General features: G+C 42.1%; 1 protein-coding gene across 5 annotated transcripts in view; it reads left to right on the top strand.

Annotated features, from left to right (window-relative positions):
- The window catches only part of tmem63c (transmembrane protein 63C), a 47,342-nt gene extending 22,505 nt beyond the window's left edge, over nucleotides 1-24,837 (top strand). For all 5 annotated transcript variants that reach the window (XM_006632375.3, XM_015350396.2, XM_015350397.2 and 2 more), the window contains 22 exons: nucleotides 839-1,114; nucleotides 2,781-2,860; nucleotides 5,514-5,601; nucleotides 5,971-6,008; nucleotides 6,575-6,717; nucleotides 7,323-7,374; nucleotides 7,883-7,991; nucleotides 8,253-8,326; nucleotides 9,073-9,153; nucleotides 9,894-10,014; nucleotides 12,475-12,608; nucleotides 13,488-13,610; nucleotides 14,456-14,609; nucleotides 15,216-15,322; nucleotides 15,971-16,057; nucleotides 16,540-16,605; nucleotides 16,899-17,061; nucleotides 17,407-17,512; nucleotides 18,411-18,578; nucleotides 19,361-19,476; nucleotides 20,169-20,243; nucleotides 20,754-24,837. In XM_006632375.3, the coding sequence (XP_006632438.1) occupies nucleotides 908-1,114; nucleotides 2,781-2,860; nucleotides 5,514-5,601; nucleotides 5,971-6,008; nucleotides 6,575-6,717; nucleotides 7,323-7,374; nucleotides 7,883-7,991; nucleotides 8,253-8,326; nucleotides 9,073-9,153; nucleotides 9,894-10,014; nucleotides 12,475-12,608; nucleotides 13,488-13,610; nucleotides 14,456-14,609; nucleotides 15,216-15,322; nucleotides 15,971-16,057; nucleotides 16,540-16,605; nucleotides 16,899-17,061; nucleotides 17,407-17,512; nucleotides 18,411-18,578; nucleotides 19,361-19,476; nucleotides 20,169-20,243; nucleotides 20,754-20,957 (2,496 nt within the window). In that variant the 5' untranslated portion in view covers nucleotides 839-907 and the 3' untranslated portion in view covers nucleotides 20,958-24,837. The remainder of the gene's footprint in view (nucleotides 1-838; nucleotides 1,115-2,780; nucleotides 2,861-5,513; nucleotides 5,602-5,970; nucleotides 6,009-6,574; nucleotides 6,718-7,322; nucleotides 7,375-7,882; nucleotides 7,992-8,252; nucleotides 8,327-9,072; nucleotides 9,154-9,893; nucleotides 10,015-12,474; nucleotides 12,609-13,487; nucleotides 13,611-14,455; nucleotides 14,610-15,215; nucleotides 15,323-15,970; nucleotides 16,058-16,539; nucleotides 16,606-16,898; nucleotides 17,062-17,406; nucleotides 17,513-18,410; nucleotides 18,579-19,360; nucleotides 19,477-20,168; nucleotides 20,244-20,753) is intronic.
- The last annotated feature ends 372 nt before the right edge of the window (nucleotides 24,838-25,209 follow it).

Genomic DNA, 25,209 nt, shown 5'->3' with positions numbered 1-25,209 from the left:
GTTTATTGTTTTATTTTCTATTTTGACCATTTGCATTCAATTGATATTTAATACCTGCTGGACATGATGTTTGTGACTACGGCAGTACATTGAAATTCAAACTGTATAGAGGGCATTGCAGGGGCAAAATGAAAACAGAAACAAAGTCATCATTTACTTTCCTACTGTACAGTATGTCAACAAAATGTTGCTGTCTAGTACTGTATTTACCTAGAACAGACCTTTTTTCTGTGACACAGATAGTTAAGCCACACCTTCATACTTACTATTCATAATACAGGTAGAACATGTTTTCTATGACCTGGTATTGTTGGATATCTCTAAGGTGACCATGCAAATATTGCCAACCAAAAATGAACATACTTCAGTGTAACTGAAAATAAACTTCTGGTTTAGAATATCTGGCAGTCTGCTTTGTAAGGTGGATGTTTACATTAAGCTCTTCTAAGTAAATAACGTGTTCTCATCTACTATGTCCTTTTTTCTCCTATGCATTATTAACTGCCGGTTTCCCTCTCTCCTTCACACATGAAGAAGACTCTTTGCCCATCAGCATGGAATAAACATTTACCTGTTCCTTTGCAGCCGACTTGAACTTCAAATAGCTTTTCCTGCCTACTTTCCCTTAGAGTATGCATGACATTTTCTGAAAGCAATAAACATTTCTCAAAAAGATTCTTCATCTAGCGAAAAGTATTAATTAAAGAGTGTTCAACTCGAGAAATCAAGAAACAAGAAAGGCTGTATTAAATTGAGTAGCTGAGTTGTGTGCCCCATTGGGCATGCTTCTTGAAATGAAAAGGAATTAAAATTCAAACTGTGCCTTTTCTCTCCACAGATAATTGTGTCCCTGGCTCTGCCCCAGCGATGCCTGTATGACTTTAATCTCACTGGAGAAGGTGGACCAATGGAAGGCTCAGGCTTCTCTGTGTTCGCAGTGCCAGGCGGGGAGCACAGCTCCGCACTGGATGTCCTGAGTTTCCTGGACACCCTGGGGCTCAACAATGGGACAGCTGAGAGGTGTTACAGTGCCCACTCACGCAGCACAGTCCTGCAGGGCCTGCCCTTTGGTGGTGTCCCCACTGTCCTCGCCATCAACTTCGTCCTCTGGATGGTGAGACAGTTCCAGTATTTCTCTCTCCCATTGGGCTGCGTGTTTCTTTGCTGATATTCACTGTGATACTGAGGGGATAAATCCTTTTTTGTTGTTGTATTGCACAACAGTGCATGGATGTTAAATGACATGGGATACAGTTTTGGATATTCATCCCGGAAATCCAGTTGATCGTGTAGCAAGTAGGCTTCTGCCCCTGCTAATGCTCTTTTTTTTCCAGCAAGTGCCAGTAAAGCCACAGCACCATTGTGTGACCACCACTATCTGGAGTGTGTTTCACCTACTGTGTGGCCAGTGTTATTTCTGGTGTAGGCTTGGGGGATAATATCCAGACAGGTGCATTCCGAGCTGTCTCCATCAGGGCTGTCTATGGATCTGAGATCAAGCAGTTCAAAAAGTATCATATGTACACCCTATACTCTATTTCCCTGAACAGGCGTGTGTTATACCAACAGATTTGCTTTGTATCATGTTGCAAACATCAGCTTAAAACCACAGTAGTTGTATTATTTATATTTTAGTGTTCTCTGTTATAATTGATATGCAGATTTTAACTGCTAACACAAAACATCCCAACCTATCCCAAATGACATACTGTATTATTTATTTACTTTTTTTATTAATAAATTAAGCTGTGCTTTTACTTGTTTTCTTTCATTGTTTATTCTTTTAAATGCCAAATTGCTGTTCACAAGCACAAAAAGGCTGTTCACATGCCCTACAGAATAAAAGTTAATTATTCTGTGTAATTACACATTGTGCAGAAACACATTACGTATGTGTAATATGAATTAAAGAAAAGGTAAAAGAACATTTATGGTATCTGGATCATTAAGGCATTCAATCAAATTTTAATTCTCCTCTTACAGAAAGTGGGAGGTAGGTACGATCACAATTACTCCTACACAGAAACAGGCAAGAAAAAAATCTTCCCATCAAATAGATTGAAGGAAATTGTCCGTGACCAAACCACAAAGAAGATGCTTTTATCTTCTCTGAAGCAGTCTGCCTTCTAGTTTTCACTGAGCACGTGAAGGTCAATCTTAATGAGAAGAATGGTTTTAAGTAAACACTAAGACCTGCTGCTTCAGACAGTCTCACGTGATGAAATGATGTGTTTATTTAACATTCAGGTAGCTTAAGCTGTGTCACCGGGTAATCAAAAACAGTCTGCGTTAGTGTCGCTGTCTAGTCAGGTTGCTATACAGCAATTATAGGCTCTCTTAGGTCATGAATGTGCAACTAACTGTTTTTGCTGTGTCATATTCCTGGGTACCCATTTTTTACGGTTTATAATCATTGGGGAAATATGTAGAGCTAAGCTGTGACCCCCCTAGTGCTTGGAGCTGCTGACTTCATAACTATAGATTTTCCTATAGTTTTCCATGGCAGTATTTCATCAGATATTCTGTACATGATGTGTTTGATTACCAGGAAAGTAAGTTGTTTCTCCCTTAAGTTGCGGTCTTTTCCAAGGAAAACGATGACTACAGTATGTGGCATTTGGCACTGCTTCTGTAAGATGTGATGTAAGAGGTGATGATCAATGGGATTAGTGATGTGCTTAGCGGAGCTGGTGAACAAATCCTCAGTCAGCAGCAGCCCTGTGTGTGAATACCAGGAGTGTCAGGGTGAGGCCCTATAATGGAAGCTTTGTGTTTTTCAGTTCCTGCTCCTGGTCTTCTCCTGCCTGCGGAAAGCTGCCTGGGACTATGGCCGCCTGGCCCTGCTGATGGATAATGACAGGTAAACCTCTTCCTCTGGATTTTTAGGAAACGTCCTTGAAATCTGTGCATTGTGCAAGTCTGGCATAAAACAACTAAAAAATGTCTAGTAGATCATAATCTGATTTATTTCTTCACAGGTTGAATGCATGCACATTTCAAGTTTTTTTTACTGTTCATATTAGTTTTCATATATATGCCAATTTACCCTCCCACGCGTTTATCTTTCTTTCATCAAATGAACTAGCTGCTCACAGGCAAGAGGCTCATGCAATGTTTATCAAGAGCTCCATCTTCTGGATTGAATGGGAATAACATACAGATATTATAACGACTTTGTAGCAGTTAGATTTGTTAAGGCTGATCAATTTCTATGAAATAGATTTGCCTCTATCAGGTTCACCTCCTGTTTTTAATCGTTGGCAGCTCACTTAAAGTAGCAACAAACTGAACTAACATGATGCTTCCTTTCCCCCTATCTAGCTATGTAAACCGCCATCGCCTGAATTCCTATGAGTAACCACTCTGTTTATTGTTGGGTTGATGGTATTTTTGGAAAATGTTGAAAACCGATCCACTGTCCAACAGGTTACATCTCCCTTCAGATTTACAAATAGACGATGGAGGGACTGTTCTCCATATTCCCATCAAAAGTAATTTTGTCAATACTGGCAAAAATGAAGTACCTCACTGTTCCACAGTTATTGTAATGAGTCGTTTCATGCAGCTGCTACATCGCATTAAATGTATAAAGGGGGTTTATCTGTATAAATCAGTAGAAAGTGAAAAATACTGGTTAGATTTGCCCCCTCATGTTTTTTTTTTCAGAAATATCTGCAATGAGACCTGGTACCAGTTACTTGTCTCTGTGTCAGCTCCCAGTGACCACTTTTTTTTCTTTCCCATACTGCCATGCTCACACACTCTGAAGAGCTAAGCTGGGCAGCTCCTGTGCTGAGCCCCAGATCCCTGTCCTTAAACTCACCTGGATTACTGTTACGGTATCTGTCACTGATGCCCAAAACCATAATGCTGGACTCAGCGCAGTCCCAGATGGAGTCTTCTCTACAGTTTTCTGAACTAATAATGTGACTCACAGTTGGAGTCTAGACTCTGAGCAGCTTGTGAAAGTGACTCCAGTGGCCCCTTCAATCCTGCTTGACTTGTGCTACTAAAGTGAAAAACGTTTTTTTCCTGCTGAAAGGCTCAATTATGAAAACTGTGAGGCATGCTGGTTCTTATACAGCAACACGAACATTCAACGTCATTGTAAAAAGCATGCTTGCTATGGTTATGGAAAAAACATAATCATAGACTCTAAAGATTTTTGAGTTGGATTGTCATGCTGCCAGGATCTGTACAACAGATTGACAGCACAAATATTATATTGCAATCTATATAATTGGGAGAGATGTAACATGTATGAAAGATGCTACGTTCATCTTCGGCTGATGAGAGCTACTGTATAGTGCAGCAGGGGTGAAACTGTGATTATTTCTGCATGGTGAAGAGCTTTTCCCTTTCATCTATTTGCTCTGCAGTGAAAAGGAAAGCAGTGACCTTGATAATTCAATTATGCTGGTTTAAGTGCTGTGATTTCTGTCATTGATGAGAAAGCGAAGGGATAAAGTGAAACCATAGACTGGATACTACTAAAATATCCAATCTCAAGGTGCAGTAGAAATATAATGAAATATTTATGAAAAGTATGAAATAATAGCACATGATGATTTAATTTTTGCCAGTTTGTCACATGTCATTTATCCATCCCCATTAGACAAAGAGATTATCAGTATTCACTGATGTGTTGCCTGGCTATCTGCTGGCTCTGCATCACGAGGAATGGTGTTCTCACCGTCTGCACAGAGCACCGTGACTTCGAGTCTTGCTGTGGTTTCTCGACTCGCATGCAGTCGGAAAACAGACTTTGACGATGTCATCCGCTGCTGTAAGGAGCAGTTTGTGCCGTGCTGAGGTCAGCGGCTGGGAGGTTATTTCAGAAGAGGTCTCCCAATACCCATGAGACATATTTGTGACCTGCTGGTTTTCCACGGTGAGGTCAAAACAAAGAAACAAAGCAGTGACGCTTTATCATGAAACCCGCCACTTTATACGGCTTCAATACTCTTCATTGATTCTTGTTCTCGGAATTATCAGAACAAAAACTCCTTCTCAGTTTTAACAGCCTCAAGTTACATTTGGTTAGAATGCCAAGAAATACGATTTATGGCCTGGAGTAAAAAAAAAAAAAGCATTTTAAGGAGTTAGGATCAGCAGGACAGCAATCTATGCTGTTCTTTGTGTGGCATTGCTTGCAAAAACCTTTAAAGTCAGCTTCAGTAATAAGGGTGCAAGGGTGTTATTTTTGCTTTTGGCTTGCTTGTGTTGTTTGTAGCTGGAAGCCTGAGACAGCACTTGTGTTAACTGGGGTGTCTGGGAAACAGCATGATTAGTGGGGTTAAGAGTCTGCAGTGTGGGGCTTAAAAGGTGGACTGGCCTTGACTCTCTCCTGTCTCTCAAATCAAGGGGGAAAGATGCTGTTCTTCTTTCTTTTCTAAGTAAATCTCCCTCCGCCTTTCTGTTGTTCTTCCTGACAAAAACAAAATCTCGTTTCCTCCCTGCCGAACACTGGGGGTCTGGTCGAATGTCACTCTTTGTCTCTGCCTCCCCTCCAGCCTCACGTCTCTGTTTTACGGAGAGCAGAGTGAAAAGGAGAAGTCGCCCTCCGAATCCAGCCCCTCGGACATGGAGAATAAAGATGTGGTGAGCCAACCTGGGAAGCTAGTGACTGCCAAGCAGCGAGACAAGTGGCTATTAACCCCTATGAATTTGTCATAGTAATACATCACCAGATGAATAATCCTTAATTTCAGTATAGATTCTTACCACATGTCACATGAAATGGAGTCAGACTAGTGTCAGCATAAGTAATAAAATAGTTGCAGGCGGTGTAATAATATTGGCTAGACCTATTAAAGTGAACCTGTTGTGGTCAATTACAAGTGGCTTTAGTGTAATGTAAATCATTTAGGCAGATGTAAATTAGAGAGGTCTGTATCAGGTCTGGGCTGCTTAAATTATGGTCCTTAATAAGTGACTGGTTTTACTTTTTCCTCTCTTTTTTTCTTCAAGGGCTTCTGTTCATGGCTGACATCAATCTACCACATGAAGTAAGCGCAGAAGCAGTGCTGTTTTTTGAACATATTTTATTTCTTTTGGCATACACATCTGCAAGGGTTAACCTCACTTGCAAAATGCTACTTAGTCTGGAAAACCTCACGAAGCTAAAAAAGATAAATGACTACACACTCCTAACAGTGGCTGCAAAAAGTTTGCACATTGCTGGCTTACCGATAGTCATTAGAGTTTATGGTTGAGCTGTGTTTACTCCAGATTTAGAAGTCAGAGAACAACTATTTATTCTTGTGTACCGTTGTTTTAAACAGTTGTTTTTTGGACTTCTATATTTTTCCACCCTATTCTGTATATTCTGGTTTAATAATTCCTGCGTTTCTATATCTGGAGGAAAAGCAAGGATTGACTGGAGTCGCGGTTTGTGGTCTGCATGAACAAAAATTGGCTTTGTGTGTGTTTCTGTTATGGGAGTACAGTTGTTTATTCTATCCTTCCTGCACTCCCTGTGAGCCTTGTGTCTTGTACAGTATCTTAGGTGAATGCATGCAGCCTGAATGTCTGTGAGCAGCACCTGAGCATGTGCTTCTGTCTTGTATTCCAGAGATGAAGAGATTCAGAGCAAATGTGGGATTGATGCCACCACCTACTTGTCCTTCCAGCGCCACATCATCGTACTCATGGTGCTGATCTGTGTGCTGTCAGTGGCCATCATCCTGCCAGTCAACTTCTCTGGGAACCTGCTGGGTAGGCCACACTGGGTGGCCTGGAACTTTAGAAATCAAGTAGAGACGCTCAGTTTGTTTAGCAACTCATGTGAAACCACTAAATGCTGTACTGAATTAATGATGAGAGCTTTGGTTAAAATAAACCAGACATCTGCACTCCTGGTCCTGGGGGGGGCAGTATGTCTGCAGGTTTTTTTTAGTTGTCTTTAAAGAATCAACACCTGGAGACCTGAGGAAAGTTGCTAAATTGGTCCAATTAAGCCAATAACGAGTTCTTCAGATCTTTGAAAGCTCAGCAGGATTGAAAACTTGTAGACACACTAGCACTCTACAGTTAGGATTGGAAGCCTGTGAACTAAACCCTTAAAATATGTGAAGGAAACTGGATTGCCTGTGTGGGTTAGCTTGGCCTAGGGCTTACAAAATGGTGATCTGTGAGTCAAGCAAATGATTGATCAAACAACAAAGCAGAGCAGCATCCTGCAAAACCTTGATTCCAAACATGGTGCAATTCAGCTGGTGTGTATTGGCTGCTGCAGCTTCACATAACCTGAACAAACACGCAAGCTAGCAACGTAAAACCAAATTAGTTCATTTGTTTTTTTTAATTTTATTTTTCCCTAGGGGATAGCCCTCAACATTTCGGAAGAACGACGATAGCCAATGTTCCTGCACAGTATGTCAAACCCCTTTATTTCCTGTTTATTCTTTACTCTGATTTATACCTTGGCAGGAAACCTCCCATTAGTCAGACCTGACGTTGCGCTGACAGCTTGATTAAAGTGAGTGTAGCCTGCAGTCTTGCACGTCAGCGTGTGTCTCTCAGTGGTCATTGAAAACTGACCTGGCCATGCTGTACACTCTGTTTCTCTAATTTGACCTGTTTCTTGTGGCTCCCCCACATATTCCAGGCTCAAAGAAGCATTCCTGGCATAGTTCTGAAGTAACCCAGAGCGGTGTGTCTTCTGGTTCATAGGGTTTTTAGCACTTTTGTTTACTTAGAATGAACTTAAGAAAGGCTATAAATGACAGGAGGTCTTGTCTTTTTAGCTGTTAATGAGAAATTCTTATATGAAGCAGTTTTGAGGTATGATTTAACCAACTTCCTTCTAACTAGCTGTCTTTTTATGCAGGGCACAGTGCCCCCTGCTGGCTGATCTTCTCTTCTTTCCTGTCCTCTGCAGGGACAGTTTCCTCTGGCTGCACAGTATCTTTGCGCTGCTCTATTTCATCATCACAGCGCTCTGCATGGCCCATCACTCAGCACGCTTGGAGTACAAGGAGGATGAGAAGGTGGGCACAGGTTTCACTGCCGTCACAGCTCTCTGTTTGCAGAGTCCCAGCACTGAAGGAGAAATGGTTTTTGGGGAATGATAAAGTGAATACACTAAGTTATAAAAAGGAAGCAGAAAGTAATGAAGTGGGAACAACACCTGTAAATACTATCAGTAAACCATTTTGGAGGGCTAATAAAAAAAAGGTCATTTGTACAGTAAGTACTGATATAACAAGACAAGGTTCAGTGTGTCTAAGGCATTATTTTATATCACCCAGGTGGCCAGAACTCTAATGATCACTTCCATTCCCAAGGAAATCTCTGATCCGGGGCTCATCACAAAACATTTCCAGTGAGTACAAAAATATCAGCTCCAGCTGACCAGAACTGATTCTGCTTCATTCACTCCACTGCTAACGACGCAGACAAGAAACACTCTGACTTCATTGGAAAAACATTTGGGTTTGCTCGGCTGTTTTCAAAACACAACATAGTTTTAACAGAAAAAAGAAGGCCAGTGCATGACTGGACTGGTCATCACTGGCCAGTGCATGACTGGACTGGTCTGCACAGGGGCTGCCTAAGGGGCCCAGCCCTTGCAGTGACCCCTCTGACCTGTCATCCATGACGCATGGGAGTCCCTGAGGGAGAAAACTATAGTACCCCAGCTATGATGGAATCAAAACAGCTGGCTCATTTAGGACAAGCTTAAAGAAAAGTTCAACCATATTACTGGAGCAAGCTGCCCAGCCATGTTGTTGAAGTTGGTATCCTAGCTTCTTTCAAGAAATGTCTGGGCAAATCCTTGGATGAACTAACCACTGCCAAACCAGCTAGATAGGCCCTGATGGCTTCTTCTCATTTGTAGGCTTTCTTGCCAGCTGATTACTTTCTTGTAGGAGCTAAAAGAAAAGTTCAGCCATATTACTTTCCTGCACAACATTCCATTACATTTCCTGAACTGACTTGTCACATACATAAATCAGTTGTACTGTAAATCAGAACTGCATTGACCAGCCTTGAAATGATTGATACTGCTCCCTGTGTTGCTTTCTGGTCCTGCACTGTGCTGAGCTTTACTGTTTTTGTATTTTCCAGTGAGGCATACCCAAGCTGCACTGTGACAGATGTCCGCTTCTGTTTCGATGTCCGGAAGCTGATGAAACTTGACTTGGAGAGGTAAATGCTGTAATATGATCACAGTCACCACCATCTGAAATACAAGCCCGTATGTCAGTACTGTGCAAGAAGTTGTTATTTCCTGTTTTGTAATGTGGTAGGTTCCCATAACCAAGCACGTCAGTGGGTTTAGAACCACCAATCACTTCACAGTGCTTTCAGAAGAAAATTTATGTGGGTTCTGTGTTAGTTTCTTGTATTGAACTTTAGGTCATATTGTAACCTTGCTTTATCCAAGTTATTGCTTGTGCGATCTGTAGCTGTCCAAGGAAAATCCCTTGTGTTCTGAAGTATAGTTGAGCAGCGCAAACCTTTTATCTGCAGAACATACAGTCCAGTGCTAATCCCCTAGCAAGGGTGCGTCTGCAGTGCAGATGTTACAGATCGCATGGCAATCCAAAATAGACAAGAACAGGTGACCTCTGTATGTTGAGTATAAAAAAGTTCTGTTTGTGAAATTAAGTCTCAGTAGACTCTGTTTTTTGTTAAAGTGAGTCTTCCTTTCATCTTCCCTTTTGGGGTCATGGTCTGGATAAGCAGAACTTTTTGTTGTTCCTCTAGCTGTTACGTCTGTCTGACTTGGGCACTGAGGTGCTGTAGGTAGTTTTGGACCCCAATGATCCAATGAGAGGTGCAGCATAGCTATGTAGGTTTGTTCTTGATGTAGTCGGGCAGTGTGGGCCGGTGTTTCTTCTCCAGGATGCGTGACTCTGTCCCTGTGTGCCACTCACCTCCCCCAGGCGCAAGGCCATGAAGGGCCGGCTGTACTTCACCAGCAAGGCACAGAAGGAAGGGAAGATCATGATCAAGACACATCCCTGTGCTCAAATCTTCTGCTGCGATGTGTGCGGCTTTGAACAGGTGCGATGAACACTACTCACTGGGGACTCCTACACAGGTTTCCTACTAAAGACGACACAAAAAGATTCAACTGAGACATGGTTGGACTCTCTGCTTCATGGAAAATAAAGTGTAGAAACATTACAAGATATTTTTAACATATTTAAACTACAAAGTGGCTCTAAGGGGTCTTTAAGGGGTATATTTTTGACGTAGTACCTTGCAGTATTTGCTGCTGGGCTTTGTTCTTTGGAGTTCAGTTTTTACTGCTGGGGCTCTTTATAGCATTGGGAGTTTTTGCAAGGACCAAGACGCAATAGGCCAGGACACTCAGGTTTGCTCCTCTAACCACCCTTTTTTATTTCTAAATTGAGACCTGCAGATTTTTCCAAATGTGATGCAATGGATATCATTAATTGATGCATTCCTGCCTGCATTTACACTCTCTTATGATTAAACCATTAGAACATTAAATTACCTTCTTTATGAATATGAAGTTTATTTAATACAGTATATAAAACTTGAAGCCTCTTCTTTGTTACTAACATTTTAAGAATCTCATTGTAATGATAAATCACCTAAACAAACTGATTGTCTCTGTTGCCAATAATCTCCCCTTTAGTAGCCTATGTAAAAAGGCAGTGGGCCACTTCATTTCACAAAAGGAGTAAATTAATAGATAAGCAATTCAGACATACAAAGAAATGTCTAAGATAACATATGGGTAGTGTGGTTTGTAAAATTATTGGGCTACATCCTTTTTAACGAATAAATGCTTTAAGATAACTGCACTTCATCATCTCAATTGTCAAAGAAAACCAGCCTGAAATGCATTTAACATCATTCAATACACAGTTTTTGTGTGCTTAATAGAGGCAATTCTCCCATTCTTACTGCGAATTATCCTATTATCACCTTTTCTGCAAAGAAAAAAAATCCAGTTAAAAAACTTTGTGGAAGGAAGTTCAATAATTTGCAAGTCATTGAGTTATTATGTACTGTATGTGTATTATTCACCCTCCATTCCATATTTTCTTTTTCTATGGGCTTAAAACAAGTCCAGATAACATTATAAAACTGGAGAACATAGTGATTTTACTCTGTACATAGAGCTACAGTAAATGGGAGAACAAATTAATTCAATTGAGTAATTTTGGACACTGTTAGAAATAAATTCCAGTGAATGGCCTTCAAACAAAAATCAAAAACTGGAAGACTGAAGCTATTTATACTGGTGTTTATACCTTTGTTAAAGACTCTTAGATAAAAATGTCAAACTACTGCTGTTCCAGCTTTCACCAATAGGTTGCAGTGTGAACTAAATTAAATTCTGCCAAATTAAATTCTGCTAAAGCATCTACAATTATAACATCCTGATATCAGTTTCTTTCAGTACTGTTCTGAAAGTTTTCCATGCTTTCACCATGTGTATGCATTTATTCAGATTTATCGTGATTTGACATCATAGCTTACTCATTACTGTGTTTTTACCATGACTTCACAGTACCACTTTGTTTTTAGTATGCAATTCGTTATTACATGTGTACTTACACATAATAACAGTGCTGTTATGCATGTTTTCAATGTAATTCATGTGTCATTCATTTCGTTTGCCATTACATGCAATACTGCAAGAGAGGCAAATGGAATGCTACAATATATGGCTAGGTTTTATGCACAGAATTGCAGTCAAAGGATCTTTTATTAAAATTTTGCAAAACTCTAGTTAGACCTCATTTTGAAGGTTGTGTTCAGTTTCGGTCCTCATAATTAGAAACAAAAATATTTCTGCTCTAGTATCAGCTCAGAAGAGCCACCAGCTAATGCTGAGAGGAAAGTCCTTCTTTTGACAAGTTTAAAGGACCACATGAGCAGAGAAGGCTAGGAGGGGACATCACTCAAGTATTCAAAATCATTAACAGGGTCAACCCTGTGGACTGCTTCAGAATCAACACTGAAACACGAACCAGAGCACACAATGGAAACTAAGGGCAACAGGAGGTGTTTCTCTGCACAGGAAGAAGGGGAGTCTGGAAGCCAGTGTCGTTAACTTTGATATCATTATTTCTTTCAACAAATCTGAGATTTTCCAATCACATCAAACTTAAACTCATCACACTGTTGTCATCGTTATTTCATTTGTGTAGCTACGCATACTGCTAAAAGACAACAATGCAGTTTTGCGCAATATGGCGTAATTATGACAGTGGTGGACTGGCGTCATGTCTGGTATGTACCCTGCCTTGTGCCTGTTGCTTGCCGGGATAGGCTACAGCTCCCCCGAGACCTTGTATTGGATAAAGCTGTTAGAAAATGGATGGGTGGATGGTTTGATTATGATTGTACATATGTAATTATTGTGTAAATACTCTGTAATATGAGACACTCAATATAAAGCATCACCGTCTTCATTATCCTTTACTGTTTCGGCATAGTGGGTCACAGTGCAGTAAGGGTAACGTCCTGTGCGTCTCTGTGCAGGTGGATGCAGAGCAGTATTACAGTGAGCTGGAGGAGAAGCTGACAGATGAGTTCAATGCTGAGAAGAACCGTATTGCTCTGAAGCGCCTGGATGTGGTCTTTGTCACGTTCCAGGACGAGAGGATGACAGCAGTGTGAGTGGCGCTCTCCGACCTGCCGCAGGTCAAGATACTGTACAGGGTGGCTAACCAGCAAGCAGAGGCTACAGTTAAGAGGCCAGAGCTCCCCTGAAATAAAAAAGGGACACTCTGCCAGTGTGAAGCATGAATTCTGAGCCCAGTTACTGTACTTCTCATGCCAGAGGCTGCGTGAGGGGTGGAAGAGAGATCGTTAGAGGTCATTTTGTTTCAGTAGCTGTGCTCATTTAGATTGCAGGCGCTGCTTTTTAATTGGATTTCCCCCCATCTGACCAGGAGAGGAAATGAAGTAATGCAATTTGAACTTTTGCGATGAGCTGGCCATCAAAGCCTTTGGACTTTTGCCCTGTGATAGAAGGTCTGGTATAAATAACTAAAGGGCAAACCTTTCCTTTCAGTTTAAGACAGAAATACAGACGGTGAGCACGTGCTGAATGTTTTCTTGGAACATTCAAAAATCGCTTCCAACCTTCATGTACTCAGTTATTTTTGTAAAGTACTTTATATTTATGAATTGATGGAGTAATGTATTTTTCTTTCATTTCAGCTCACTAGTTCTAATCATAGCAGCTACAACTTTCCAACGTTTTCCCCAAGAAGAAATATTAGCATGAAAAAGGAAATCCGACCCAGTACTCACTGGCAGGATTCCTTTGGACACGAACAGTAAACAAGGCTTGCAATTTGTGATCCACGGTTTTCTTTAACCTAGAATAAGATGTTGTAAAGTAATAGTTATTAGAATTCACAAGTTATGAATGAGATAATAACACGACACACTAGTTTATTCAGTGAAGTGGACATTGTCACATGAGCCAGTGGACACGGGTGAGGCTCTCCTCTGTGAGTGTGACCCTGTCCCGTCTGTGATTTCAGCATCATTAAGGACTACAGTCGCACTCTGTGTCGAAGGAGGTTGCAGCAGTCCAGTATCACCACTGTCGTCAGGTCCCACAAGTGGGGAGTGAAGTACGCCCCTGCTCCCAATGACATCATATGGTGAGGAGACAGCGGGGGGGGGTGTTCAGGGAAGGGTGCTGCACGTGTCTTTTCTGCGCCACAGACATAAACATTCCCAGCAGGAACGTTTTTTTATTGAAATTCATTGGAATCCTTGATGAAACATGTAAAACCACTTTTGTAATGCAGAGTCCCAGTCACTGATATTTAACAGTGCCTGCTGGCTTACTTTACAAGCTGTAATAAGAAGGAGTGTGCACCTGGCCTGAAAAGACCTGAAGTCACCAAAGCTGAACTGAAATAGTTTTTGTTGAATTAAATATAATAAATCTCCATAAAGGTTAAACGTCCTGGTCATTTCGGAGGAAGGAAAATTAGATTCTAATTACCAATGGATCCAGACAATTAACCAGAATTTTTTTTTTCCCACAGCAAACCTTAATTTGTGTTTCATTAGATACATCTTGCTGTTTACAGATGCAGCAGAGACCAGAGACCAGCAGTGGTCTTAGCAAGTCTTGCAGGAAATCTCTATTAGGTTGCAGAAAAGACATCTGATTTGAAGATTTTTGTTTCAGCCAGGGTCTTGAGCAGGATCCCATCGTTGCTGGGATTAACTCTGCCTTAGATAACCATCCTATCCAGAAGGGAATCTCATCCTCTCAACCTACTTAATACTAAAGAAACCAGGATGAGATTCAGTAAGATTAGCCTCTGCCCATTTTGCTTTCTTTACTTTTTCTTCAACAGGTACGTGGTATGTAATCAGGGATAGGTAATTAAGTAGTAGATTAGGCTCCTAGTCTGTGTATGTCTGTACCGTTCTGATCACTGCGGTCTTGTCCTGTGGGTCATTGTACTGAGCGAGAGTGGTGTCCCCACAGGGAGAACCTGTCAGTGCGAGGCCCCAGATGGTGGATCAACTGTGTCCTCCTAAACATCTGCCTCTTCGTGCTGCTCTTCTTTCTCACCACCCCTGCCATTATCGTCAACACCATGGACAGGTTTAACGTCACCCGGCCTGTCGAGAGCCTCCGGGTCAGTCCCTCAGCCAGTCTGGACACCGTTCCTTCTGTCTCTCCCACTCCTACCCTACCTCTCCCTCTGCGTTGACTGGCATCTTTTCTCTTTTCTTATTGTCTGCTCTCTGCCTTTGCTTTCACTTGCTTCTATACTCACTCCATATTCTGTTTCTTCTACCTCTCTCGTGCTGCTCCTCACCTCTCAGTACTCTCCTGTCCTTGTCTTCCTGTCCCTCTCTTCTGTACTCCCCTGTGCCTCTCTGTACTCTCCTGCCCCTCTCTGTATTCTCTTGTTTCTCTGTACTCTCCTCTTTCTCTGTACTCCCCTGTCCCTCTCTGTACCCTCTCTTTCTCTGTACTCCCCTATTCCTCTCTGTACTCTCCTATCTCTCTCTATACTATCCTGTTCCTTGTCCTTCTGTCCCACTGTACTCTTCCATCCTACACTGTCTTGATACATGCCACTTCTCTCTCCTGTCCTACCCTTCTTGAATGACAACATGCTTCAGACAGACCTTTTGAGCTTGATATACAGTAGGTTTTCTTATTTGTCAGGTTTCCCAAATTTCTGATTTGCTTAAACAGTACACAGGGCCAGTGAATATTTCTTCTGTCTTCACAGACCCCCATTGTCACCCAGTTTTTCCCCACACTCCTCTTGTGGGCCTTCTCCGTCCTCCTGCCATTCATTGTGTACTACTCCTCCTTCTTCGAGTCTCACTGGACCAGGTAAAGCAGACGCCATGTCAACTCCTTGTTCGTTTCATATTCAGTCTCTTGAGCCAGGCTGCCGTAGAGAAATTAAGTCTTGCAGAGCGCCTCAGGCTTTTTCCGGGCACATTTTCTTCCCACAGTGCAGATGTTCATCGGCAGGCCAGATTCCTGCAGTGAATTGCCACTTCAAGCGTGTTGTCATAGTGATCAGTTTGCTTTGCAAATGAGACTCAACTGTCACAGTGGTTTATATCCACAAGAGAGGAGAAAGAAATCTGATTGTATGAGCGGATGACCTCGCACAGAACTTTTTAAGTACTTGACATTATCTGAGGTATCACCCAGCTGTATGCTGTGTGTTTGATGTGTATCTGGTCAAATAAATCATGTGCAGTGAAGTACACATGGCTCTGTTTGATCCAATTGACTTGGGAAGACAATAGATGATGACAAATGATTGCTGACAGAAGGGTTTAAATACTTTATAAATTAAAATATTTTTAAGCTGTGTTTTAATATCATTGTAAAAATAAAATAGGGTGACCACGTCTTTTTTGAAAACAATTTTTCTACTCAGCCTTTTAATTGTAATGTTCAATCTGAATCATGTACATTCAATTGAAGGCTCATCTGTTAACATTTTGTGTTTTAACATTTCTGCAGATCCAATGAGAACCAGATAACTATGCACAAGTGCTATTTCTTCCTGGTCTTCATGGTGATCATCTTGCCCTCACTCGGTCTCTCCAGGTGAAGTACAGGAGCTGCCAGAATTATTCTGATTCTTCAGTCCTGAGTTCTGAGGGGACTTATGCCATTCATGAGCCTTGAATTATCTCTCTCACTCCAGCATTTTCAACCTGTCATTTTTGTCTCACTCCTTGACACATGTTTTGTGATGGTGATGTCTTCAGGAGCTGGTGACTGTAGGAGCAGGTCCATCCCAAGTGTCTAATTGGCCAGCAGTCATTCTGAACACTTTTGTATTCTTTGATAGGCCTGGAGGAAAACTTGAAGCCATGTTTTAGTACAATACCTATATCTGTACATGCACAGAATAATTATATAAGTATTAGCTATTGCTTTAGTAATAGAATTGTCTTAAAAAAAACACCATTCATCAAACTGGTGCACCACTCTATAGATGGTAATTTACAGTACATGGCTATATGTTGTAAAACTTTCATAAAATCAAGTACGCATGCTCATACTCCTCTTTCTTTTTTTGTTAGCTTGGATTTATTCTTTAGGTGGCTGTTCGACATTCACTTTCTTGATGAAGCAGATATAAAATTTCAGTAAGTTTCTCTCCTGCTCTTGCTTTCTTTCAAACACATAAGTATTTAACAACCCCAGCCTTATACAATCTAACTACATTGCAATATTGCATCTCATACACGTTCATTAACGTGTTCTTGGTATAGTTCTTGTGCACTGCGTTAGATTAAAATTAACACAGATGATTACAAGAAAAACAGATTTCTAGTTGTTTTTTGCATATTTACTGGAATTAAAGCCATACAGGTGGAGGTGAAGTCATCCTTTTCTGTGACTTACAACAAGTCTGATGACCCCATATGGTTCTGCCTAGGTGTGTGTTCCTGCCTGACAATGGGGCCTTCTTCGTGAATTACGTCATCACCTCCAGCCTGATTGGCACAGCCATGGAGCTCCTGCGAATCCCTGGGCTGATGGTGTACACCCTGCGCCTGTGCCTAGCCAAGTCTGAGGCTGAACGCATTCATGTCAAGAGGGTGAGGCCACTTCTGTGCAAGCTGACAGTAGAAACCAGCTGTCGCGCTTCATGTCCTCTTCACAGCTGAATCAAGAAGGAAGCTAAAGTGTAAAATGGATTCTTAGATTTTTGTATCTTTCTAGATAGATATAGACATTTTATTGAAATCAGCATGGCAACTTCACATAATAGAAGTATTATGAATGTAGTGATGTTGAAAGTGTTATATCCTAAGGTACAATGCATGCATGCAGAATTCATTCATCATAAATTCGGAGTCTGTTTAGAGAATGGTCTCTCCACTTGCCTTCTTGAATTGCTTTTAGGTTAACCTCTCTTCTCTGCGTGTCTTCCCCCTTCTCAGAGCCAAGCCTACGAGTTTCAGTTTGGCCTGGAGTATGCCTGGACCATGTGTATTTTCGCTGTGAGCATGACGTACAGCATCACCTGTCCCATCATCGTTCCCTTCGGTAAGGCCCTCCTCCACCTCACCTGCTTTACTACTCTGGACACGCACGGCTCTTGTGGGTTATGCACAAGCTGCACTATAATTAATTTCCGTTCCTTAAACGGCCGCGATTAAATGAACCAACCAGAAGGCCCACCTGCCATCTAATGTTTGCAGCTACAGCATAATGAGGAGCTCATCTTTCATTTGTGAGCCACAGGGCTGAAATTAATTCTCTGTTTTTTGAATTGTGGTTATTAACCATCTTGGAAAACCTCTCACTGACAAGCAAGGCATTCTGAATGGGCATGGCAACACATAACTGAGAGCTGGGAGATATCCACTGGCTCTTGGTAATTGTATCCGCTGACACACAAAGCCTTTTGCCTTTCCATGGCTTTAGCCTGCCATCCTGACAGAACAGAGCTGGATATTCATGTCAGAGAGAGGGGCACAATGAATCACAGTAATTGCCCAGTGAGGTGCAGACAGAGCAGCTGCCTGGGCTGCTCTCTCCCCGCCCTGACATTTCCAATCGCTTCATCACGCCATCTGATGGTACCGCTGACAGCCCATCGGCTGCTCCCAGCAATCGCGGAGATTGTGCTGTTGCCCTGACAGCCAGAGGAGCAGTGAGCCCATCCTCTCTTCCTTCTTGCCATTACTCCATTTTTGCTTTTCTTAGAGTCATGCGCAGGGCATTTCCCGAAGTGCCACTGCTTTTAGAGGCGGAATCTCAGTACATCATTAACTTCTGGATTTTGGTTTTAAGTAGTCAGAAAATGCATAGTAGCATATCTTAAAGTTGTATTATAATGAGTAAGTCTGAGGTATCATTTCAGCTCAGTTGAACGTTCATTATATTTTTATCTGAATGGTTGCACAAAATCTCATCTCAAATCTTGTCTCTCTGGCCCAAGGACTTCTGTACATGGTCTTGAAGCACCTGGTGGATCGCTACAATATCTACTATGCCTACGTGCCAACGAAACTGAGCCAGCACATTCACTCCGCGGCCGTGAGCCAGGTCATCGTGGCGCCCATCCTCTGCATGTTCTGGCTGCTCTTCTTCTCCGTGCTCAGGCTGGGTAGGTGGACTTCCTGCCCGGCCAGCTTCCTCCTCGTCGCTCGTTTAGCACCGGCAGCGCACGGGCTGTTTCCGTGGAGACAGCACTCTGGACGCTGGTCTGTAACGGGTAGAACAGCTCGGAGTCGTGAAGGCGCCCGAACTGAACTGAAATGAAAAGAGAAGGAAGTGCCCGGAGGGCTGGTCTGAGGTGGCGTGGTGAGGAGGTCAAGAAACGCAGCTGACAGTTGAACACAGGATTTGGACAAAGATTTGCGAGAGTTAGACGTCCCTTCCTTTCTGGCTCTGTGTGGAAATAATCTTTAGGGAGCTCCCAGGAGGCTCAATCGGTTATCTTTCCCCTTCAGACCAGTGCTGTACTCACAGTCTGGGGTCAGCTGGTTCCAGTCTGGGCTCTGTCAGTAGCTGACTATGACTGGGATTCCCCAAACCGTGGCACCCAACTCTCCAAGTGGTACCAGGGCAACATGGGCACTAGACATACCTTCCATGGCCACACCCGTGAGCCTTCTGAGTGTTTTCAGTTAGAGGTGTATTTGTCCCCCCTCGGTCTCTCTGGTTGGTCCTATAGCCCCGCACTCTGAATAAGAATTTTAATGGGTAGTACACCAATGACAAAGTACATTGCCTTTCTCCCTACTGCACAGTGATCAGGGTTGTTAAAGGATTCTACATTGAAATCAAGGTGAACGAAAAGCTCCAAATGTTAATGTGTTGAGTACAGTACAGTATATGTACGTCAAATAAGACTTTAATAATTGTCTTTGGCTTTTCCGTGCACAGGTCCAGTTCGACCCATCACACTGTTCACTTTTGTATCTCTGCTCTTCTGCATTACCTTCTCTCTCTTCGGCCTCTGCCTGAAGAAGCTACAGCCTGCCAAGGCCACCAGCTACCAGGTCAGCAGCATGACAGTGTCCGAATGATTAGCAATTGAACATAAATGTAAGACCGGTTTCAAACGAGAAGAAGCCATTCAGCCTGTTTCTCTTGTTTGGTTTGTTAGTAGCAAAATGATCATATGATCTCATCCTGGCATCTCTTGAAAGACATCAGAGTATCAGTTTTTGTTATATCATGGCTGGGTTGCTAGACTCCCACCACTTATTTGTGTATAGAAGCGTCTCCTATTATCATTTTTAAATGTACTTCTCCTTAGTTTCCACATGTGTCCTCTTCTTCATTCTGAAGTAGTGCATCGATTGTCAAACAACCATTTATTTAGGAACAAGTAATAGGTTTATTCCATGCTGAAAAAAAGAAGAAAGAGAACACAACGTTTCGGCCGTGGAGCCTTCTTCAGGTGTTGACACCTGAAGAAGGCTCCACAGCCGAAACGTTGTGTTCTCTTTCTTCTTTTTTTCAGCATGGAATAAACCTATTACTTGTTCCTTTGCAGCCTACGCATGCTGACGCAGCTACCCACCTGAACCATTTATTTATCCTGGTATTTGGGTTTATTTCATTTACATAAAATATTGCAAGAAAATGCCATTCAGTCAAATTGCCCCGAGGATTTTTTTTATATATTATTTTTCGTGGTGTCAGAGAAGTGTGTAGGGGGAGTTAACCAGGCTGTTGTATGTTTCAGATGTCGGATCAGCAGACCGAGGGAGTTTTCAACGACGCAGAGAGGAGCAGTGTGTCCTCCACCCCAAATTCTAATGTATGTCTGCCTCGTCTCTTCTCTCACATTCCCTTTATTCGTACTGATCAGACTGTCACATTAAATGCACCCTGTCGCTTGTGGCAATGTGATTTTACCTCTGACATTAGCGAACTGACGTTCAGTTTGTCATATTCATATTGTAGATCTGTAGCTCTACTGAGCAGAGTCAAGACACATGGAGCAGATGCTCCAACTTATCTTCTTCTGCATCATATTAAAATGTATCACATTATTCGTTACGAAAGACGAAACCCTTTCCTTAAGCAGGAATGCGCAGCATGTTGAAAATATGAATTGTATTATTCAGGAGTATTTTAAAATTCAGCCACTAGTCTTTAAACGTGATAAACTTTATAGACGACTACAAGAAACTAGTTTGAAGCTAAATATTCAACTTCTGTTTCTTAGAGATACAGGATTTGGAAGACTCTCATTTCTATTGTCTGAGTAGAGATCGGAGGGTTCCAATCCATTATTTTCCCCTGTGTGTTGTCCCCACCGGAGCAGGTGTTTGTCGCGTCTGTGCTACAGGAGCCAGAACTGGGCTTGACCCCCATGGCCTCTCCCGCACACCAGAGCTACGGCACCATGGGGAACCGAATGGACACGGGGCGGAGCGACGAGGAAGCCCAGCCGCAGATGTTCGAAACCGACCTGCAGGAATCCTTTCCCACTGGCCCGCTGATGGAGAGGGAGGTGGGCTACCACTAGCAACACGGCCTCACGAAAAGAAGTGACGACGTTGATCGTTGACGAAGATCCTTCGGGGAAAAAAAAATGGTTCCGCACAACCAGCGTGCTGCATTTACTCAGACCTCAAGACCGAGCCAACGCCTCAAGACCTCATGCTTGAAGAGGAGCCTCACCCTGGCTTTTGTCAAATTCTCCTTAACGCAGAGCTAACATCACCAGTGCCACAGCAGAAGCTGCTGCAGACTCTCTGAACAGGATCTTACTTGCATGACTGACAGAGCCCTTATCTCTCCAGTGGGACATTCTTCATTTCCAGGTACAGTCGTGTGTGTTTTGCAGAAGATTAAGCAGTGTGTCAAAGTGGTCACACATGCAGGACTGAGGGGCAAAGGACGTGTCAAACAGGCCGTTTTTAGAGGATAAGCGCTAGTTCCTTGCAGGTCTTCTGGCAAACCTAAGAGTCTATTTCTCTTTTCTGAAATTCCTAGAAAGCAAAGCCCATCCGCATCTCTTCCGTTATTTCTTAAATTAATTTCTACCCTGTTATTTTTGTCGTTTTGTTCCGTAACAGCTCAGCGCACGTTTTGTGGGTCATGTGCAGCTTGTGGTCTTCATCGTGTGTTATAATTGACATGTACTGTACTTGAGATGGTTCTCTCTAAGCTTTCTAAGATGCAGCGGGTAAGCAGGTGTGACAGGCAATTTGTCACTCTTCCACCAGCTTGACAGCTCCAGTCACCTGCTTACCAAGCCCGAGCACAGAAAGTTCTCAAGATTGAAAGCAAAGAAACAGCTACAGAGTTTCTTTTCCCTGCTGCAACCTCTCTGCAGCAACATTGCCAGGCTCGGAAGGAGCTGTGATCAACACAACTGTGGAGGTCTGCTATATGGATGCTGCCCAGTCGGAAATATTCAAACAGTAATTATGTGGGATTGCAGCTCTTGAAGAGAAAGGAAGAACCGAATGCAAAGTGGGAGATGAACATTGCTTGAAATTTCTATCAATATTTCTACTAGCGTTATTTCTGTTATTTCTTTTCATGTTTGGTGACGTAAATTATTGCAAAGTCCTCCTTGCTCACCTCTTAAAAACCTTGTTACACACGCTGCAGTAATTGGCCTCATTCTATAACAGCCATTATTGTTTAGAGGACTGTATAACAGGCAGGTTTGAGAAGAAGAAAAGTATTTGGCGTCATATTTAAATGAAACAAAGCAGTCCTTGAAAGGAAACGTATTACCCGTTGAAGAAAAAAATATTTATACATAATTTGTACAATGTGTTAAGAGGAATTAATATTGTATGAAATGTGTTCTAATGTTCTGATGTTCTGATACAGGCAGTATAACACAGCATATAGACATAGAGTGGCACTGTTAATAAAGCCTCCCTTTGCAACTGAAAACATGCAGAGTCCAAATCCTCTTCTGCCTTACCCCTAACTGTATGTTGTCTCAGAGAAAAGCATTGGTTTTAGGAGGCTGTTGCTTGAGATAAGACTTGCAGAAGTCTAAAGGCATCTCTCTCCACATCAGCTTTCCATAAAATTACAGGCTTTTCAGCTGCTCTCAAGACATAAGTAGATTACGTGCCCATGCTTTGCTATCTAAACAGATGCAGAGTGCAAAATACTGATGGCACATCCAGTCTGCCTCTTTCTCCTCTGTACCTGTTAGATCTTTTTCATTTTCTTTAAATGTAAAATCCTTCTTGGGGATGCTGCTGGATCTCTCTTGTGTAAAGCTTTTGCTCAGTCGAATGTAAACAGATGATTCTATTTTCCTGTATGCTCTCGCTGTGCCTTGGAATTTTCCCTCTCTTCCGACAATCCAGCATGGCCTGTTAATAGCTGCATGGACTAAAGCTATGGATCAGGAAACCAAGGGAGAAAACATTGTACACAGAATAAAATAAACTGCTTCCTATTTGATGGGGCACTCATTTCAAAGTACATTTCATTTCTATGGTTGAGAAGCCATCCTGTAAATACTGTGTATGCCATGTTGTGGCATTGATCTCATTGCAGGTACTACTCCCAGTAACTTCTAAACCATTTCCGGTGGCACATTTGTATCTCTGCTGACCTGGGGAAGGAAGAAAGCAAGCCAAGGCATCGTAAAGATGCCTTTGAATTCATATTATAAACTTTCGGGGTTTTTTTTTGTGTGCAGTTTATGCTTTTGTATCCATGGTGGAGTGCTGGCTTGTTTTACAAGCAGGACGGCGTCTGGTGCCTTTTCCAATAGTGTCTTTACATCTCTAAGACTACATAGAGCAGCTCCTTACAGAGCTAATGGATCTGAGTAGTGTGTCTACTGAGAACCCTTGCTGGGAGGGTACAGAGAGACACAAGATAAGCAAAGAAAACAATGTACCTGTACATAGTTTTCTCTCCCTGGCGCTTGACTTACCCATGTTGGCAAGGTTGCATTTAGGGCAGGGTTAGCTAGCTCTGGTCCTGGAGAGCTGGCTTTATAAATAACTCTTAAATCATTAATTAGGCTTACAATACATGGAGGTTTTTATCAGTTTAGTAAGTTGATTAGTTCAGTAAAGACAGGAGTAGCAATCTGAGGCATTTAGGAGCTACAGGGTTTTGGTATTTTCACTGGAGATGATCTGTAAACCAATTTGATTTAACATGTGATCAGAACAGAATTGTTCCAGCTATTTAGAAACTGACAATAGAAGGGAGACCCTTAAAACTTGCTGGACTGTGGCTCTTTAGCAGTAGCGTGGACTACTTCTGCACGAGGGGATACATACAGTACATTATGCATCCAACCACCACTTGTAAGGTTGTCATATTGCAGTACATGCCCAGTCCTTACACTTGAATATTCATAATTCATTTGGATTTCACCAGAATTACAACAGATGGCACTTCAGATTCTTACACGTATCTGCATCCTAGTCTGTGCAAGTCCTGGGGCCATTGGCATCTGTTTGCCACTTCTGTTGTATAGCTTTTTACATTAGCATAGGAGAAATACAATGTTTTTGCTAACGTACAGTATGCCTTCTCTGAGCTTTCTGTGAAAGCCTGCTATTCATTCTGCAAGAAACAAAAACCTGGATCTTGATGGTAGGCGATGGGGTTGTTTTCATGGTAGTTGCATCCTATCCGTTATTGGAGATACATTCATACGCATGTGCAGTGAGCAGCCAAAAGGGTAATAATGAATTGCTACTGTAGCAGCACTGTCCTATTCAGCAGCTTGCGGTCACGTTTTGCAGTGCTGTTGCACAGCTTTCAGTAGACGAAGCACTGAGTTATACAGAAGGACAGTGTGCCTGGAGCTTGGGTCCTCAGTGTTGCTCTATGAGTTTGGAGTTACTATATTTACAGATAGTTGTTGTTCCATTGGAGGAAAAAAAAATAAATTAAATGTCAGTTGAGTCTTGGACATAAATCCGTTTTGGTTTTCTTCATGGAATTCTAACCCAAAACTGCCAATTATGCTGTTATGTACACAATGTTACTACCATCTGAGAAATTAATTGAAAAAAAACAAAACACCACAAGCACTGAGTTTTCCTAAATTAAAAAAGCAAAATGTACATTAGACGTCTTTCATTGAGAAAACAGACATCCCCTTCTTTATCTGGCTGTGTACTACAGGATTATGGTTGTAAGAATTCTTTTACTGACCTTAAAATCCATGATTCTTTTCACAATGAAAGTTTTACTCATCTCAGTTTAATGATGGCCGCAACAGTGTATTGCCACACGAAATGAGAGGAAAAAAGCAGCTTTGTATTTCAGATCAACTTCTGTAACGTGTGTAGAAAAATGGGACTCAAAAATGTGAAAAACGTTTTGTTTTCAAACTCGTGCAAATAGGGAATGTAACCGCAAAATGAAATAAACTGAAATTTGAGTTTTTATTAATTGCATGTGAGTTACAGTTTTTGTTGAATTTATAGTGCTTATATACATAGTTGAAGAGGAAAACGATCCACATGGCATTTCTCGACCTGGAAAAGGCATTCGAAAGGGTACCGCACGATCTCATCTGGCTAACGCTGTGACAGCACCACGTCCCCGAAGCCTATGTCAGCTGGACAAAGCTCCTGTACCAAAAGGCCACTAGCTCAGTACGTTGCGCAGCTGGAACCTCAGACACCTTCCCGATCAATGTTGGCGTCCACCAAGGCTCAGCCTTGTCTCCTCTGCTATTCATACTTTGCATGGATACAGTGACCAAAGATATCCAACCGAGGCATCCGTGGACGCTATTGTATGCCGACGATGTTATGATAGCAAGT

Source organism: Lepisosteus oculatus, chromosome 8 (assembly GCF_040954835.1).
Source record: "Lepisosteus oculatus isolate fLepOcu1 chromosome 8, fLepOcu1.hap2, whole genome shotgun sequence".
NCBI classification, from domain to species: Eukaryota; Metazoa; Chordata; class Actinopteri; order Semionotiformes; family Lepisosteidae; genus Lepisosteus; species Lepisosteus oculatus.
Note: the sequence above shows the minus strand (reverse complement) of the source record. Positions and strands in the feature narration are given on the sequence as shown.